Source organism: Falco naumanni, chromosome 19 (genome assembly GCF_017639655.2).
Source record: "Falco naumanni isolate bFalNau1 chromosome 19, bFalNau1.pat, whole genome shotgun sequence".
In the NCBI taxonomy this organism is placed as follows: domain Eukaryota; kingdom Metazoa; phylum Chordata; class Aves; order Falconiformes; family Falconidae; genus Falco; species Falco naumanni.
The window spans coordinates 3,901,502-3,920,296 of NC_054072.1; the positions used below are offsets into that span (position 1 = coordinate 3,901,502).

The 18,795-nt window shown below is 50.6% G+C and overlaps 1 protein-coding gene across 4 annotated transcripts in view; it reads right to left on the reverse strand.

Moving 5' to 3' along the window:
- Positions 1-2,976: 2,976 nt before the first annotated feature.
- The window catches only part of PPP3CC (protein phosphatase 3 catalytic subunit gamma), a 36,425-nt gene continuing 20,606 nt past the window's right edge, over positions 2,977-18,795 (reverse strand). The window contains exons 4-15 of one of the 4 annotated variants that reach the window (XM_040618083.1): positions 15,821-15,932; positions 13,404-13,549; positions 13,084-13,223; positions 12,429-12,506; positions 12,240-12,334; positions 11,408-11,533; positions 10,368-10,445; positions 9,422-9,448; positions 8,403-8,484; positions 7,778-7,875; positions 4,919-4,948; positions 2,977-3,481 (exon numbers count right to left, since the gene is read on the reverse strand). In XM_040618083.1, the coding sequence (XP_040474017.1) occupies positions 3,303-3,481; positions 4,919-4,948; positions 7,778-7,875; positions 8,403-8,484; positions 9,422-9,448; positions 10,368-10,445; positions 11,408-11,533; positions 12,240-12,334; positions 12,429-12,506; positions 13,084-13,223; positions 13,404-13,549; positions 15,821-15,932 (1,191 nt within the window). In that variant the 3' untranslated portion in view covers positions 2,977-3,302. The remainder of the gene's footprint in view (positions 3,482-4,918; positions 4,949-7,777; positions 7,876-8,402; positions 8,485-9,421; positions 9,449-10,367; positions 10,446-11,407; positions 11,534-12,239; positions 12,335-12,428; positions 12,507-13,083; positions 13,224-13,403; positions 13,550-15,820; positions 15,933-18,795) is intronic. The other 3 variants (XM_040618085.1, XM_040618084.1, XM_040618086.1) reach the window with 3 other exon arrangements.

Consider the following 18,795-nt stretch of genomic DNA (forward strand, 5'->3'; position numbering starts at 1 on the left):
CCGAGGCGCTGGCTTTGCAAGGGGAGAGGGGGGAAGGAGGAGGAAGAGGGAGGGAAAAAAAAAAAAAATATAATCTGTGTATTTCTGGCATTTTTTGTTTTGCCGCGGTGGGGATCGGGGTAGGGCGCTCGGCCGGGATGAGTGAGGGACCTCGGCAGCGGCTGGTGGCCTCTGCTCCAAGCTCGTCATCACTCTCTTCCCCAAAAGCTGGGGAAAAGGGGATGGGGTCTCTCGGCTCAGCGCCGGGGAAAGCTCTGCCTTCCCCACAGCTCCTGCGCCAGCCGGGGGGCTGCGCTTGGCAGGGCTGCCAGCGCCGAGGGGGTTTGCACGGATGGGCGTTAGTTAATCGAGGGGGTAATTAGCACCCACGAGCCCCATCGCTGCCCCTCACCCCCTCGGGAACTCGTGTATCAAGGGAAGGGGGGGACCAGCACCTGCGTTGCTACAGCAAGGGGGGCCTGCACCTCGGATCCCTGGCAGCACGGATCCCTGGCAGCACGGATCCCTGGCAGCACGGCATCCATACGTGCCGGCTGCCACACGCCTCCTGGGCAAGGCTCCCGCCGGGGGACACCAACATCCAGCCATGAACCGCCCTCCCCGACGGGCACCAGCCCCTCCTGGGCCAGGATGCTGCAAAGCTGCGGTCCCACCAGCCACGGGGACATTTTCGGCAACACCCAGCTCCAGGGATGGGTGGGAAGGGGGGGGGGGGGGGGTGTCCCAGCTCCTCACCCCATCAGCCCCCCCGTGCTCTGCGAGGGTGGCAAACCACAAAGCACAAGGACCAGACGGGTTTGGAGCGCAAGAGGGTTGGGGGACAAACCGCAAGCAAAGCAAAACCCCCTCGGCAAAGGGACGGTCCCTGCTGAATCCCCCCCACCCCTGGCTGCCAGGCTCGGGGTACGAGCATCCCCCCACGGCACCCGTCCCAAAGCTCCCGACTAAAACTGCTGCTCGGGTGAGATTCCCAGCCTGGGTCAGAACAATATGCCCAAACATGCACGGGCAGCACCTTTGCACGGTTTGCGCTCTCAGAGGAAGATACCACACATCGGCTCACTGTGTTTCAGAAAGGATGCCGTTAAAAAACAGAAGAAATACTCACAGACAAAGGCAATTGGCCCCACGCCTCATATGGGGTTAGAGAAGCTCGCTCAAAACATCTCGCACTTTTTGCAAAGCAGTGGGCGTGTAAAAAAGGGAAAAAAAAAAAAGAAAAAAAAGAAGGGGGAAAAAAAAAAGTGGAGGCATGTGACTCAAAAGTCTCTTGTGAAAACCCAGTGGTCTGCTCACAGATACGGTTTCCTAAATAGCTGGCATGGAATTAAGTGACGTATGATTATAAGACAATTTGAAAGCTTCCTGCAAAGTTGCTGTTTTCCTCTGTCGCTGGAATCGCAGCTTCGGGCCGGAGCACAAAGGGAAGACAGCAAGATCCAGAGAAGGGGTTGGCAAATATCCCTTATTAGAGGCTAAGCCCGCTCACCTGCTGCCCTTGCTCGGAAAAAGCCCAATAGTTAGTTGGAAAAGCAGCAAAAACTGGCAAGGGATCCGCTTCTGAAAGCTGCTGCTTCTACTCCGTGCAGTCGCTGGCAGAAGAGGACACGGCTCAAGCGACACGCGGGGAAGGGAAGCGACCAAACAGGAATCTCACAAAACCCTTTTTCCACGCTCGCTCCAGGTCAAAGCTTAAGCAGAAGAACGTGCCCCTGCTAAACAGATCCAAGCCTCAAACCCCTCGACTCTGCGAAAAGGGTGTCCCTCTGGCAACCCTCCTGTCACCGGGACATCCCCCATCCTCTCCAGCACCGCGCACCCTTCCAAAATTACTGCCAGATCCGCTCGGTTCTTCTACCCGCCAACCTACGGGGAAACCATCCTCCCCCTCCCCTGCCGTCGAGGGAGGGACGCGCTTCCAAAACCTGGGGGCTTTTTAGCAAAGCCGCCGCGCCACCGGCCACGTCTCTACAAAACCAAGCGGCACCTTCACCCCATCCTTCCCCAAATCCTTTATCACAAGCTGGCAAACCCCCTCCAGCTGCCGGGAAAGGCTGATGTGCCCACGGCTCCTTTGGAGTCGGAGGAATAGCCACCGCTATAACAAGGTAACCAGCAGCGGGATAAGCCCAAGTTGTCTGCAGTAGGTGGAAGACCCCCCCCCCCCCCCCCGAAAGACGCATGCTGGATGACCGAGGGGTGATGCTGGCTTAGGGGAGACCACCTTGCACGCCCACCACTCAAATACTGATCAGCAAGGGCCGAATCCAGAGCCGGGCGCAGGGGAACGTGCCACGGGCTCTGCAGTATGCGATGGCGACGGGGGTGGGGGTGGGGGGTGTGTGCGCCTTTCTGCCCGCTCGTTTTATGTCACCCCCTTTTTCCTTTAAAATTCAGGCCCTGCAAATTTCCCGAAGACCTGCTAATCGCTAGGGACCGGAGAGAATTCCTCTGCTCTGAATCCCAGGGATTCCCAGAGGGATTCCTGCTGCACGGGCAGCCCCGGCGTCCAGCTGGCTGCAGCAAGTCTGAACGGCCGAAGCTTCGGGAAGAGCCACGACAAGGGGCAGCGCTTCCCCACCCCCCCCCCCCCCTTCCCGTCCTTATTAAAGGGCTATTTTTTTTTTTTTGCTCGGGGCTCCGCTGGAATAAAACTACTGAAGGAAAAGGTGCCGTGATTGGTATAACACACTGGAGTCCTTTCGAGCTAACTGCGAATATCTGGATGTCACCTTGGAAGAGGGACGGATCCCGGCCGGCTGCACCACGCAACGTGCCTTCCACGGAATCGGTTGCTAAAAGCAGCAGATGCAGGGAGGCAAGAAGACGAAGAAAAACCAACAGCAAACTCTGGGAAGAAGACAGTCGTGAAAAGAAAAACCAACCCAACCCCATCTTCAACGAAAGGACCTGCTTTTGGAAAGCACAGGCTAACTTAGAATTGTACCAAAGTCAACGACCCAAGTTGCCTGGAACTGGTTTCGTTTCTTTTAATCCCCCCGCGGAGGTTTGGCTCTCGCGGAGGAGAGGTCAGCTGTACAGCACAACACTTCATATATGCGCTAGCAGTTAGATTGGTTTCTAAATTAAAAAAAAAAAAGATGGACTTCTTTTATATATTGAACATAAATAAAAAAATTACAAAATGGTCACCTTTCTTACAGAATGGATGCAAACTGGATTATGAACGTGCCTCCAGGTGAAGTTGGTTTCTCCCCTGCCCCCACCCCACCCCAATAATAAATAAATAAAATTCATTAAGTTTTGGATCCTTTAGTGGTGCAGATTGGGCGCTCGGACCGTTACTGGGCTTTCTTCCCTGTGCCGTTCTTGTCTGCAGAGTTTGTTGAGGTTACCAAGTTCACCGGCCCGTCTGAGTGCATTGAATCCTTGCGCGGCGGCATGCGCTCGTTAATGCGATCCAGCCCTCGGGCTTCCTCGAAGCTGCGGATCTTGTGCTGCGGCGAAAATCCACGAATGGCTGCAGAGAGAAGGGCCGAGAAAGAAAAGAGTCAGGCCGAGCCGCGGACCCCCGGGCGGGGAGCCCCTTAGCACACACCAGACACGTACAGGACAGAGTCGGGGCGACAGAAAGCACGTGTCTGGCTACGGGAAGCCCGAGTTGGGTCTGCGGGCGGGGGAGGGGGTTCGGCATCGCCAGCTCATGTGGGTACCACGGTGTAGCTGGGGAGTTGAACTGCGCCAGGTCCTGGTGGCAAAGTCTAGGATCCCGACCGCAGCGACCTGCTCTGCTCCCTAACGGTTCCCCTTTGAACACGGTTTAGTAGCAGGAACTCGCAGACCAGACAAGTGCTCAGTGTCATGTCCCCCCCACCCCCACCCCCCCAACAGGAAAACCTCAGGAAACTTTCAAAGCTGAAAAACACGAAACTAAAAATAAAATAAAAATAGTAATAATAATTTTTTTAAAAAAAAAAAAAAAAAAAAGGAGGCAAAACCAAACCAACACGACAAAGACACCACCACAAGGCTTTTTAACTCCAACACAAACCACAGACTGCAACGCCAGGAGAGGGAAACGGCTAATCCTCGGATCGCAAACGCAACGGCTTCTTGCATGACCAGGAGACACACGGGCAGTCTCAGGAGTGATGAAATCCCACCAAGGACAGTGTTTCATCACTACGAGGCTGAGTACATCACCCTCGCGGTGATGATACGGAGCGAATGTTGAACTTTTTTTGTATTACAGATAATTTAAGGGGAAAAAAAAAAAAAGACAAGGAAAAAAAAAAAGCGGGGGGGGGGGGGGCGTTTGTGCCAAATCTTTTTACGAGGACTTGGTTGGTTTACAAACAAACTTCCCTTGGTAATCGAAACGTTCTCTACACAAACGTACAGCCCCATTCATCAGGAGTTGAATGGAGCTATCGAGGAGAAAAGCTTCCCAGCCAGCAACCTCAGAAATCTGTCATTTCTACACAAACTACGGGGAGAAAATTGCTTCTCTGCACCAGGACCACCTCGGCCCACCTGTGGGGAAGGCAAGGATTACATCAGAGCCACGCAATCCGCGACTTCCTAGATGATTTTGACCAAGCGTGCTGGCAGCCTTCACTGGATTGAGTTACCCAAGGGGATGAACTCGGCCACGTGGGCATCCCGGATCAGATCGCAGGACCCCCAACACCAAGGTCTTGAGACACCAGAGCACAAACCGCCCCGGAGACGGGGCGCTCTCAGAATGAAGGTCTTGCACTCAGCCACAGCCTCGTTAAGGCTAAAATAAGACTCGAACCAGCCCGCTGTATTTTTTTGGTTCCCAGCAGGGGCCCATCCTCCCCCACTTCTGGTGATGCAAGAGTAAAAAGCTTCCATAAGGCCGATAAAGCTCTTTATAAATTAGCGCACGAACACACAGAGATGATTTGAGTCTCTCGCCGGATTCTAGCCATACCTTCCCGTGCCTCTACCGCTTCTACTGTGGCTGCAATACAGAAGAACAGTGGCATGCAAAAATGAAGACAGGAGAGAAAAAAAAAAAAAAAAAAAAGAGTGACAGTGAGTGATCTAACATCATCGCTGCGAACGCAGAGCCCACAGCCTCCCAGCCCCAAGTGGAGACAACCGTAATCAATCAAAACCAGCGGGCAAGAAGGGGGGGGGGGGAGGGGAGGGAAAGGTGACAGGAGCTTGAGAGGACGGCTGAAAGGGGACTCCCTCGGGCTTCGCGTCCGCTGACACGGGGAAGTCTCCTTTCCTCACGTTTCGCTGGACTCATCGCACAGATCGATCGGATGGAAAGAAAGAGAGAAGCAGAGACGGCTTTCTGCTGCGTGCACCGGAGGGCTCGGGCACGCGGGCACCCCACGGCGAGGACGGTGACAGTCTCAGACCGAGCCACGGGTCTCCACCCGCGCGTACGGCCCCTTTGGCTCCCAGTTCGGGGGTTCTAGGGTACCCTGGCCACCTCCGGAAGGTAAATTGTGTGGAATTCACCCCAAGCAAAGCCTCGACCACCAGAGTCAAGTAAGGGAAGTGACCCTGAGGGATGGGATGACATTTTGGAGCAGGGGGGAACGGAGGGGCAGGCAGTTTGTTCTCTGGGCGAGGGCAGGCAGCAGCAACTAGGCTGCTCCACTCCCGATGCCTTGAATTCTAAGAAATAAAAATATATAGGCTGAGGCTTCAAATCCAGTTTGGCTTCAGCTCCACCTCCTAAAAGCGTTACCAAGCAACAAGGCACCATAAAGCTGAGCAGCGTCCCCCTTCCTAAATCTGCTGCAGCAGCTGGCCAAGTTTTGGTAGTCCCTGCCTCAACATCTGGGAGGAGGCCCTTCCCTAGAGCAGATCCCCTGCTTTCAGCCTCAAAATGCCTTTTTTTTTTTTTCCCCCCGCTTTGGACACAATACAAAGGCCACATGGTCCTCGAGAGGCCACGGAGAAGGAACGGAGTTGTGGCTGAACATCTTTGCTCCAGATTCGGTGACTCTCTTCAGCTGATTTTGCCAAGCCGCGCCTGCCAAAGGTTGGCAGGAGGCTGAGGGAGGGGAGAGGCCCCGCCACCGCTACCTGCGGCCCTCTGTCTCCTCTTTCAGGGTGCAGGGGACCCCCAAAAGGGGGGGCAAGCCCCTCTTCTCCCCGCCGAGCAGAGCGGCTCCCAGCACGGCTGCTGAGGGAGAGCCTGTACGTTCGCCAGGAGGCTGCTGCGGGCAGACGGGGTGGTGCGACGGGACGTGCAAAACGGGAAGGGGCGAGAGAAGGAGGCACGGCAGGGAAAGGAGCGTGGGAAGGGCACGAAAAGCGGGGTGCGGCCGAGGGGAGCGCGGGGGGGGGCAGGGGCAGGGGGGTGGGAAGCCTGCGGTCACGGGAGGAGGCGGCAGCAAAGGTCCAGCTTGTTTGTCCTGTCTCTGGGAGCCAAACAAATCTCGGCTTCTTTACTGGGGGGAGCTGGTGGGTAGCCCCCTCAGGGGAAGCCCCTCGGGAGGGGAGGGTGCAGCACAGCCCGCTCCCCGCGCCGTCAGCTAGAGGGGCAGAGCTGCGGCACCGCGAGCGAGCCGGCTGCTCGAGCCACCTTCCCACTCAGGCTCTGTTCCCATGCCCGCGGCAGAACTGGGGTGACAGAAACCATCATGGTTGCTATTAAAAAAAAAAAGGAAATAAATAAATAAATTTTAAAAAGTATTCCTACTCCTCTACGTGCAGAGAAACCCATGGGTTCAGGAGCGACACTGCACGCTCCCCCCCCCCTGCCCTGCAAGGAGCGGGCAGCAATATTTACACGTTTCTCACTTGTGAACTATTTAATCGAGGCAAGGCAATCCCAGAACGTGCCCTCTTCTGAGCCTGCAGGAAATTACCCAGCGCTGATAGGAAGGGGAAAGCAGGCTGGTGAGATGCCAGCATTCAAAGGCTGGCGTCAGGAAAGGATTAAAACACTAGATTACAGGATTCCCTCTGGGGACACATGTTACTATGATAACTCACTCCCTGACCATCAGCCAATCTCCCTGCCCTGCGAGTTTCAAGCACACAGATCGCTAGCTCAGCCCCGCTCTCAGCACACCAATAAGACGGACCAGTTGGCTGCTGAGGGAGGGAGCAAAGTATCTGCCAGCAAGCACAGAAAAGAAACCTCCGAACCCAGATCAAAACCAGGGGGCCGAGAGAAGTCTTAATATGAAACATACAGGCCTGGAAGAATGTCCCTCCTTCACCCAAACCTGCGTGTCCCTCCTTCACCCAAACCTGCGTGTCCCTCCTTCACCCAAACCTGCGTGTCCCTCCTTCACCCAAACCTGCGTGTCCCTCCTTCACCCAAACCTGCGTGTCCCTCCTTCACCCAAACCTAAGCTTCCCGCTTGGGATGCACAGGGTCGGAATTGGAAGGGTTTTGTTTAACGAAGAACGAACAAGCAGGCGTGTTTACTGTTACGCTAGCACACAGCAGCAGGTAGGTGAAGCAGAGGATGCTCATCATGCAGAGTTACAGGGAAATAAACGATAAAAAGCATTGCAGAAACATACAATAAAGCAATACACATGCTTTAGGCAAGGGTGCTGTTTGTTGTCTTCTTTTTTTTTTTCCTCGTGTTCCCCTCCTCGAGGCTATACGGGGACATCTTGGAAGGCTCTCCCCATCCCCACCTACATTTCTGCTTTCTCCTATTTCTGAATCCTTCCTCCCTGTGAGCCTGAACCATCTCTCGGGTCCCCCTGGCACCCTGAAGTACGCCTGTGGGGACCGACCGAATGGTTTTCGGGGGAGCTGAGGACCAGGTATAGAAGAGCAGAGGACAGGACCATCCATACTCACCGGTCTGTAAGGTCTGCCTCCCCCCTGAGAGCACCCCCAGGGGCAGTGTACCTGTGGGAGTCAGGCCCTTGAGAGTCAGCACGCTCTCGCTCTCCTCCCTGCAAAGAAGAGGCAACACAATTAAGTTACCGAGAGATTAACGCGACGGTCATTTAGGTCCACGCCGGACTGTTAGCGGCACGAAAACCGGCCGCCTGCCCTGTGCTGACCGCAGGCAGCACGCATCCAACCTGCTGGGTGCTGAGCACAGCCCTGCCTCCTGAAAACAGGAGCTCTGCTTACTCAGCCACGACACATCAGAGCCGCGGCACCAGCAAACGCATCCCGAAAGGGGCTCAATATACCTCAGCAGCAGCATTTCTGCTGGCAAAGGGGCCGGGGCTCGAGATGAAGGTTTCTGAAGACGGCCAAGCACACAGAAAGCACCACCTCGAGCCTCTGGAGCGAGTTTTGTTAAGACTCCTGTTCCCCAACGGGACTCTGCCTGCCTGGTGCACCCTGGCCAACGCCTCTTTACCGAGCGAGGATGTATCAAGCTGTAGCCCTATACACAGCACCAAATTTACCTTCATCAGCCAGACCCCAAATGAAACTCAAGACCCCAAACCGCACGCTGCTTCCTTACCGAAGAACGGAGAAGACACGTGCCATCTTCCCAATGGCTCTAATCTTATTCCTGATGATCTCTTTACGGACTGTTGTCCCACCTTAGGGAGAGAAAAAAAAAAAACCACAAACACCAGCATGTTTAAGGTTTCCTGCTTTCCAGGCGCAAGTAATGTCAATATGAAGCACCTGCCTGACTCCAGGAAAAGAAATCATGATTTACAGATTCACAGCTACACTCTTGAGAGAAACAGTGCTGAGAGGATGGCGGTCAGGATGGCAGTGAGAAGGGCAACACCAACGAGATGACACACGGGCTTAAAGGTCTAAAGAGAGTAGAACCACCAAAGGAAACGGATCGGGTAGGTCTTGTTCGAAGCTCACCAGGTTTGATCACACTACACAGGATGTAACACAAATGACTCAGCCATGTAGACACAGTTTTGCAAGGCAGAACACTGACGAATCTGACTGCTGATGAACACCGCAGAACACCGGGCTGTGCTCGCCGCGGGGAGGAGTGTCACGCAAGCATCAGCTTTGGCATCCAACACGCACAGTGAACGGGCTGGCCGGAGCCTTGCAACTCTGCTTTGACCCCACACAAACACAAAGTGAGACACGTGAACTCCCCTTCCGCTATACAGACCGAACGTGAGAGAAAAAGCATGGAGGGTAACTGAAAACAAACAAAAATCAAAATAAAAAAGAGGTAAACAAATACATCTCCTCTCAGCTGAGATTCCTCACATGGCCCAACTACACATTAGGACAGTACAAGCCAAACCGGAGGTCTAACATGCACCGATGGCTCAGCCATGCACTAAGTGGCTGCATTCAGAAGTCAGATAGAAACGTGACCCCGTTTCTCAAGTTCCTGGAGGAACGCAGAAGGGTTAAAAAACACATGGCGCTTATGTTAAAACTGAAAGGGGATGAAGAGACTGCCCAACTAGTCAGCTATTCAAATCCACTCCGAGGAAATCTGGTGGCAACAGGCAGTGAAAATTAAGCTTGTAGCAAATTCTAGCTGGGTACCTTTCTGATAGCTTGAAATGTAGTGATCTTCAGGGAGAGGAGACACCAAGAAACAAGTAGATGAAGACAGAGATAGAAGAAACAAATTTAATTTTCATGGGAGGGAGAAAGAAAAAAAAAAACAAAAAAAAAAACCAAACACCAACCAAAAACGAAATGCAATGGGAGAAGCGGGTTAAAGTCTCAACCTGTTGACCGAAGCAGCGGCACCTTGTTGTGCCACAAGGGTGACTGACTGTCCTCCACCCTACGCTGATCTGCGCAGGCAGGCAGCCCCCCCGGACCCCCCCACGCATGCTCAGAGCCCCACGGCTGCCCCCGAGCTGCCTCTAGGTCACACCAGCTCGCTCTCAGGCAATTCCCCCCCCTCCCCGGTATAGAAACTGCAGATCAGCTCAGCAATTCTTCTGTCCCTTTTGTGCATAGCTTAAAACCTGGGCCAAAAAACGCATTCTGCTTTTTCTTTTTTTTTTTTTTTTTCTTTTTTTCTTGGGGGGGGGATGTGTGACATGAGAAGCCACCTTACAGAGGAGTTCACTGCAACAGATGAGAAGAACTGGGGGGGGGGGGGAGGGGAAAAATAACCATTTGGGAAGCAGTCTCTGTAAGGAGCAGGAAACCATTCTCCAGAGTAGCTGGCAAGAAGCGTCTGTCGCAGTGAATGTAATTTAATTTCTCTGGGACTGAATAGCAAAGGGGGAGAAAAAAAAAAAAAAAAGAAAAAAAAAAAAAGAAAAAAAAAAAGAAAAAGAAAACCCAAAAAAGCAACCATGTTTCCTACCCACAACTGCACAAGGGTTGGCCAAAAAGGAACTGGAGACCCCGGGCTGGGCATCCAGCTATAAATCAAGTGCTGATCACTCTGGAGCTAGCATCACACACCTTCCCCACCTTCACCGCCCCCCCCAACTGTTACCAGCTCGGGTCGTAACAGCTTTTTTTTTACCTTCCAATGTCTCATCACCATCTGAAATCAACTCATCATCGGAGCATATGTTGAGGATGTTAACGAGCATTTCTGTGACTGTAAGAAGTACAGACAGGAAGATTAGAGAGGCCTGGTGCACACACTTGGCAGGCAGAGGTATTTGGAGGACGAGCTGGACAAGCGAACGATTTCAAGGTCATTTATACTCTGGAAGTGGAAGCCCAAAGACAATTTTAGCTGCATAACTGCTGGTACCTCACAGCAGTACCCGGAGCAGACGACATATTTTACACCTTCTGCCAAGGAGGTGGATGCAGTCCAAGCACATCACAGATGAAACAGACGTGGGGAGTGGGGTGCCAACATCCAGGCAGAACAGCCTGAGCTCGCTGAAGGTCCCACCTCCCCACCCTGACCCACACCAGAGGCCACCTGGCTCTGAGAACGTCAAATCCGGGGAGAAATTCAACCTTTGGTTTCTCAAAGTCAAAAAAAACCCCTTTGGCACTTCAGACCTTGATGCCACACTCCAAACATTCAACACCGGGGTGGAATTTCAACTCACCAGGAGATGTAAAAAACCTTTTGCTGAAAAGCTGAGGCAAAGCCTTGGCCATATTTTAAGCTGCCTCGCCTCCTTCAGAAGGAAGTAAGACTTTAAACTGAAGTGAACGCTTCCCTTTTGGGTGGGCCACAAGCCAACAGGAGAATTTAATTCCTCTGTCGCAAACCCAGAGCAAGAGAAATGTCTCCAGATTCCGAGGTGGGGCTACACCACCCATGATCAGCTCCATCAGCAATGCAGAAGTAGCAAGAAAGGATCGTTTTATGGGTAAAAGCTTTCTAAAAGAAGTATCCACAATTGTTTTAAAAAAAACAACTTTACCCAGTAATACGAATAGGCAGATCTCCTTGAACCTGAACTGCTTTTACCTGGTGTTAATGAGTTACAACACTCTCCCAACACATTTAATAGCCTGTGGGACAGGTTTCTAACACACAGGGGTACTGTGACCGGTCACTGGGCAACCCGTAACAGAAATCCAAATATCTCTTACCCTTCTCCCCTACAAAAGGCAAAGACCATGTGAAGACATCCATGAAGTTTGGAAGCCAGTACGGATGAGGGGAACAGTTGAACTGCCTGATGTTCATGACATTGTTTTCGTATTTCAGTACAGCAGCTAGGAAAGAAAAAGAGAAGATGACACGTCCATAGGTGCTATCAATTTCTGGGAGTTGTACCCGCGCTTATGAGGCCTCGTCACCAACAAGGGGTTGCACTCATGCAGAATCAAACCACGAGCTCTCCAAAAATGAGAAGGCTTAAGCAATATTTTTTCAGTTTACCCATTACGTTGTTTCACTGAAGCTTGTTAACAGTGAAGGTCAATTGAACAAAGCCGTTAAAATTTATCCAAATCAGAAGCGATGAACACAGAGCCGAGACCCAAGGTGAGGGGTAAAAAAAAATAAAATATAAATCCCCCACAGCCGAGGAAAGTTCCCCATCATACTCCTATGGTTTTAGGGGCACGGGGAAATGAAAAGCTTGCCTATACTTGCAGCTTTTTTTTTTTTCACAGCAGCATTCATCAATAGCGCTCAGCTGTCACGTGGCTGGAAATGAAGGCATTATTCTAGGCTTTATAACTTGACAGCTAATTGCCACAGCAATACATTAAGTCTCCCAAGTCAGAGAACCCAGCCTCTCCCAGCTCCCCAGCTGCCATCAGTTTAGCACACAAAGCTCTTTTTCATTTCATGCGTGAGAATGCAGCTCGAGGAGAGGGCAGAGTGGGCAAGGGAAGATGGAAAGGGATTTCCCAAGCACGTGAAGACAGCGCTGACACCCCAAGAGCAGCAGAGCCCTGGCCTTGCCAGCCTTACCCTTGTTGTTATAGACATCTAGGTAATTTGGTGCAGAGAAGATGGTGATTAATGAAGGAAAGCCTGTTGTCTGGCTCTTCCTGTACATTCGGTACCTGAAAAACAGGTCAAGTGTTCAACATACCCGTCTTGCTAAGGATAGCAGGAACACAGACGGAGCCTGCTCAGCTGCCAGGCTGCAGCACTTACCCAGCGTCCTGGGCTTCGTGAGCTCGGATTACAGATAACAAACTATTGTTCTGCAAAAATTCACAAACTGCAGGATAACTGGAAAACAAAAAGCAAGCGTACATCAGGACGGAGCAAAGGAGAACAGACGGCACACACGGTCTTGGTTTCAGGAACCAGCCACTTGCAGCACCCATTTGGTTTGTGTCCAGCATCCCCAAACAAGGCCAGTATATATTACATCATTCCAAAATTAATTGCAAAGCATTCTGTTAAACAGACCTCTGGTGCCAAATCTTCCCTACCAGCCGGGCTACAAGTGGTCTGTTAGCACAAATGCTTCTCTTTGAGACAGGAAAAGATTATTTCCTAGAGCTTCTGGTACTGTCCAATGCCTGAAAACCACTCAAAAGGCACCCTGCCAGCTAAAAGAAGCATCTCTGCTGTCTGATACCACAATTTCATAAAGCAACGTATCCAAAGAGAGCTCAACATTACAGGACAAGAAAAAACAAACAAGCTTTTGCGCATTAGAGCCAAGTGAAGACTTGTTTTTCAGAGCCAGGGACACCGTAAAGTCCCACAGAGCGCAACGTGAAGAATCTCCCCACACACCTTAGCGCAAGGGGAGACAAGAAGCTCTGCTCCGTCACAGCCCCCTGAAACACCACTATACCTGTAGAAATAGGAGCAGCCTCGAACAGTGTTGTGGGCGAAATGCTCCAGTGTTTTTTCATTGCCGTAATCCTCCGATGGATCGGACCAGAGCAGGTCACACATTGGACCAAAGGCTGGAGGCTCCTTAAACCTGTCTAACTGAAAAAGGTACAGAAAATCAGGACAACGCCGGTGAGAGCTGCAGCAGCGTACGCACACCTACGGTGTGGACACGCAGAGCACAGGAGCTTCACCCTGGAACCCCGTGCAGGCAACAAGCAAGCCATTAACGACATGATTAATTGTCAGCTACGTGAAAAGACCACGGAGATTACTTACTTTCCTAATGTCGTCTAGACACGTGATTTCTGGAGACAGTCCTCCGTGAACACACAGGAATTGCTGGTTTAAGAGGGCAGCAAGAGGAAGACAGTCAAATGTATCCATGCACGCATCATACACTCGCTCCGAATACTTGATTCGACCTGGAAAGATGGGGGCAGGGGGAGGAAAAGAGGGAAGAACTGAATTAATTTACTCATTTACACAACAAAGACTGCTCAGGATGTTAAGAGGAGCTTTTTTAGTATTCTTCTTCTTTTTTTTTTTTTTTTTTTTTTTTTTTTTAAACGGGGAGTCATGCATCCAAACCTACTTGGTGTAAGAAGCATTAAGCAAAGCTTTGATCAGCCAAAGTGCTGATAAGGAAGTTCGAGGCACCCAGCTCCTAAGCTGTTATGGAAACTCTACGTCCATGGCCCACCAATTTCAACTTTGCACCGTGTACGACTGGAAATGCTGACTTAAGACGATGCTTGTGGGTGGGACGGGAAGACAAAAAGGCTTCACAGTAATCTGGACATGGCCAAGAATATTAATCTCCCTTCGAGCTATTTTCTAGAACACCTGCAGTAAGATTAACATAGCAAAGAGGCTAGGTGCTTGCCACTGCAATAGAGGAACCTGCAATAGGAATAAAGCCAGCCCATCACTCCCCTGCGTTCATACCGCACCTCTGGACTCCGGAGAGTCTCACCAGCCTCAGCTGCTAGGGCACATTATACACTAGGAAATGCAGCAGCTGTTTAATTTGGCACAGCAATATTGCACAATCATTTAAGATAGGAACTGCCTTTTCAGCTGGACGCCGAGTGCTTTGACTCAGAATTTGACCGAGACGCCTGCAGCGAAATGAATCTTCACACAGGACCTTCTCAGGGCTACCAGTGATCGCAATCTCCGATGGATGCCCCATCGTAACAGAGGCGAGGAGGATGTTTCAATATGTTAAACAGAGATACCGTGGCCTTTCCAAAAAGCAGCTTAGCTTTTACAGCAAGCCTCCAAGTATGCTCAGAAATATTCCTCAACGCTTCCCGTTAGAACAGAGAGCAGGAGCAGAGACCACCGCGTGCCAAGCACGTCTGCTTGCATCCGCAGCCCCTTCGCAGGGCAGCGATACGTTAATGTAGCCATTAATGTAATGTATGTAACGTAACGCAGCCTTCCAGCAAGCTGCATTACTGCTGTAAAACCTGCCTCTGCCTAAAGCAAAAGAAAAAAAAAAAAAAAAAAAAAAAAAAGGCACACGGATGGAAAGTTTCCCTTTCCTCCAACTTTGTTTCAGAGATACTAACAGGTTTTTTTCAGCTGCAGGCTACGATACGGGAAGCGGAAAGGCAGTATCTTCTGTTTTCCAGAGGGGGGGGAAAAAACCCATCACCTCTGGCTCTCAGGTTCAGATTGAGCCCAGCTCAACGGGAGCTCTTCTACCACCACCTGATGACTACAGTATCCAGCAGAGCGCTGGCTGGTGTTTTCCAACTCATTTCCGAGTAAACAGATGTCATTATCCCAGGTACCTATCAGCCTTACCCCGGTCCAACAGCATCCAGAGCTGAAGGACTACAGGTTGGACTTGTGTCTTGCCTGTAACTATTTCTTGAGGTCGGGTCCCTGAGCAACTATCCCCTAACAGAGCGCTGCGTGCTGCTGATGGATACCTTTTTTATTGCTCCAAGGAGCGACCGTCACCCTCTGGGGAGAGCGGTCATTCCTCGACCTTTCACCATCCTTGGTTTAAAAATATGGAAACGCTGCACAAAACCATCTTTAACTCAACAAAAAAAAAACAAAAAAAACCCAAAAAATTCCAAAAAAAACAAAAAAAACCCCCAAAAAAAACCCCAAAAAAAACAAAAAAAAAACCAAAAACCAAAAAAAAAAAGATCTTAAAGGTAATGATTCTCCCTAGTGCAAACGCTGAGGAACAAATCCTTTATTTGTTTCCAATTGTAATCACTGATCCCAGCTGCACAATCTGGAGCTGAAAGTCATTTGGCAGTAATTATATGTTGCTGGGTCTGAAAGTCAGGGAGGGGTGGGTGCGTGCAACGGGCTCATCAGCGAGACAGGGAAGATGCGTTCGCGTTTCTTCCATCCACGCTCACCCTTCCTAACCAGAGGGCCACATCTCCACGCGCTCAGTACTTTACAGGACTTATATATCTGGGGTTTTTTGGTGGTATTTTTTGGTTTTGTGGTTTTTTGGGTGTTTTTCTTTTTTTTTTTTTTTTTAGCAGGAGCTGAAATAGACGAGCTACATACACAGGAAAAAAAAAAAAAAAAAAAAGACAGCAGGTTTTTACAGCTCCAGGGCTAACCAATATCACTCCTAGCAGGCACAAAAATTAAGACCCACACCTGGCCACAACACGTTAATATATTTAAATCCTTCTTATGCTGCTGATACTTACATTCCTGCTTAAAGGTGAAGTATTCTGTGAGGTGCCTGCACTCATGGTTCCCTCGAAGGAGGAACAATGTTTTGGGATGATTTATCTTTAAACTCCATAAATACAGCACGCACTGCAAGAAAGGGAAGGAGGAGATGGCATGTAATAAAAACCTTTTATAGGGCACTAATCATCTGTAGACTTCACTAAGTGTTTCTGGGAAGACACCCAACAAGCTGAATTCAAAGTGGAACCCTGATAGAAACCCAGCTCCATAATCGGCAGTAGATCTTATCTTGGCCAAGTGGGGGAAAGCCACACCGAGCATTTCTCTATATTAGGCCTGAGTTGGAGAAGTGACAAATGAGATCGCATTCAACTGAAACCGGCTCTGGGCTGGGTGGGGGCAGCTTTTCCTTCCAGCAGAAACCGAAGCAAAAAAGCACCCATTTTTCAGAGCAGCAAAGCAAAACCAGCTGCGCGGCGAGATGTGCGCTCCAGATGTCCCGCTGCAATCAAAACCAGAGGCCGGCAAGTACAGCAGACAACCAGCTTGCTAGCCATTTTATCAAGTACATTAAACATCAGAAAAAATTAAACTTGATCTTCCCCGCTGACTTCCCCTGCCCCGTTTTTCTGCTTACGCTACAGTCATGTGAAGTTCAAGTTCAAAACAGGAAAAGCCCAGGCAAAAAAATAAGCTTAGTAAAGCCTTCTGGCTTTGAAGAGGGCTTTCCACATCCCCTATCTGAGCAGCAACACCTGTAAGAAGATCATCTTTGAGGAGGCGCAGAGCAAAGTCAAACTGAAACGATCATTTCTGCCCAAGTCCCAGAAATATTTCACGGTGTCTTTCCAAAAAAACCCTACGTGAAGAAGGGAAGGGCTGGAAAGCAAGCGTGCTTACCCTTCTGCGCTATAGGTTGTCAAGCTGACAGCTCAATCGGCTGGTATCTAGTTTGGGGAAATGTTATCACATTTCCCCTGTTGATTTTGAGTGCTGGAAGGACAACCCATAATGACAGCAAGCTCGAAGATCTGGATTAAAGCCTCTAATAAGAGCTTACCCTTTAGGCTGACATGCTACAGAAACAGCACACCCTTTGAGAACGCGAGCCATGAAGTCTGTCAGCAGTTTTGCACTTAAACTTTGCTGATCTGGTGCACGGATTTCTGGGAACCAGCTGCTGTGGCATGGAAACAACTTCCAGAACCGAAATAAACCAGTTTCAAGCTAGTTTCCAGTACAGACACCTTAGATACCTTGCGGGTTCAGTGCTTAAATACCGTGGTAAGCTCTGCATTAGTCATTCCAGCTGCATGCAGGGAGATCCCTAAAACCCCAAGGAGCTGTAAAGCACCCGTCTGCATCTAATTAAGAATTAATACAGAAAAAAAAAGACTTGATTGCAAATTCTGAGTTCTAAAACTGAACAGAATCAGGGCCAGTGGTAGGTAATTCGAGGTTAGGGCTAGCAAAAAGAACGTTTTATTGCCTCTGTTAACAGGAGGAATGCTCCCACCAACCAAACGATTTATAATTTATTCTGTGTTTTAAAGCTTTAACCTCCCGTGTTCACAACCTAAATGTCACTCTTCTGGGCTAGCGTGAGAACTGAAAAGTGAAAGCCACTCTAAATGAACCGAATGACTTGCTAGAGGACTGGAGAAAGCAACCAGCCCTGGCAAAGCAAGGAAGCAGAGATGCACACCAGTAAAGAGGAGGATCTCGGATGTGTAGAAGGTCAGCGACTTGCAAGAAGAGATATTTAAAAACACATTCGAAGTGTTTGAAAAGCGAAAGGCAAGTGAACGGAGTTCATTCCACACCACAATTCTTCCTGGGCACGCGGCCTCTGGAACCGCTGCAGTTCCTTGTGGCTATTTCACAAGGGCAGGGGGGCTGCCAGGTACGAGTGGGGTAACGGCGAGTAACGGGCGTTCAGCAGCCCCCGCCAGCTCCGGAGGGGCTGGAACGAGGAGCAAGGGAGGTTTCTACACTCGCATGCCTCAGATGCTTCCTGGCGTTCTGTGCAGATCCCTTTCCCAGACTTCCAAGGCGCCGTGCCCAGGAATTGATTACCGCGTGTTTACAATAGCCCAGCAGCAACTTCAAGACAATTACGGCTTACTAGGCTTAAATAATCTACTTCTCTCCTTATTCTGCCTATCAGCGTGAAGCCCAAAGCCACGCACTGATCCCCCCCCCCCCCCTTTCACTCCCAAGGGGAAAAGCTCAGCAGTCACAGCAGAACTGCAAGAGGAATCGCTAACTGCAACCCCAACGCAAGCGCAAGAGGGGCTGCTGCCGGACCCGCCGCACCGTGACCTCTCGGACCTTTGACAAAACGCAGCATTTACGAGAAAAAATTTTAACACCGAGCCCGCCGGCTCTTCCTGGAGCGGGCACGGAAGGGGCAGAGCGCAACAGAATTCCTGCATCCCCGGTGCTGCCTTTGGCCCGTGAACCTACACCTCGCAACACCGACTGGGTCCCTTTAACAGCATTCTGGATAGAGGAGTGCATTCAACCCTGGCGAGCTTACCGTACGTACAGATCTGTAATTAGGCAGCAATCGTGTCCCGTTTTAATTGGATTTGAAAAATTAGCCTGGAAAAGGCGCACACCATCACCACGCCATTTTTAGTGATAAATCTAGTCTTTCCATAGATCCTGTTTTCGGTCGTAGTAACTGTTTCACTTTATCATTTAACAAAACAATTCTATTCACCGCGTTCTGGCTTCACGGACCAGGATGGCCTCTCGTTGACTAACACAGGCAGACCTCTCTTGCGCAAGGGCTCGGAGATGTTAACCCAGAAGCTTAAAGCGCTTTGAAGGAAGCATCCTTCCCCGTGCAGACTGACAAGAAAACCCTTCACCAGGATGCCACCTCACCAGCAGCCCCAGACGGAGGTGTTCAGCCTGATTTCTGTGCTGCCTGTCAGCCCTTCCACTGCCACGTCCCAGCCCGCGGCCAGTTCGTCTCGCTGTC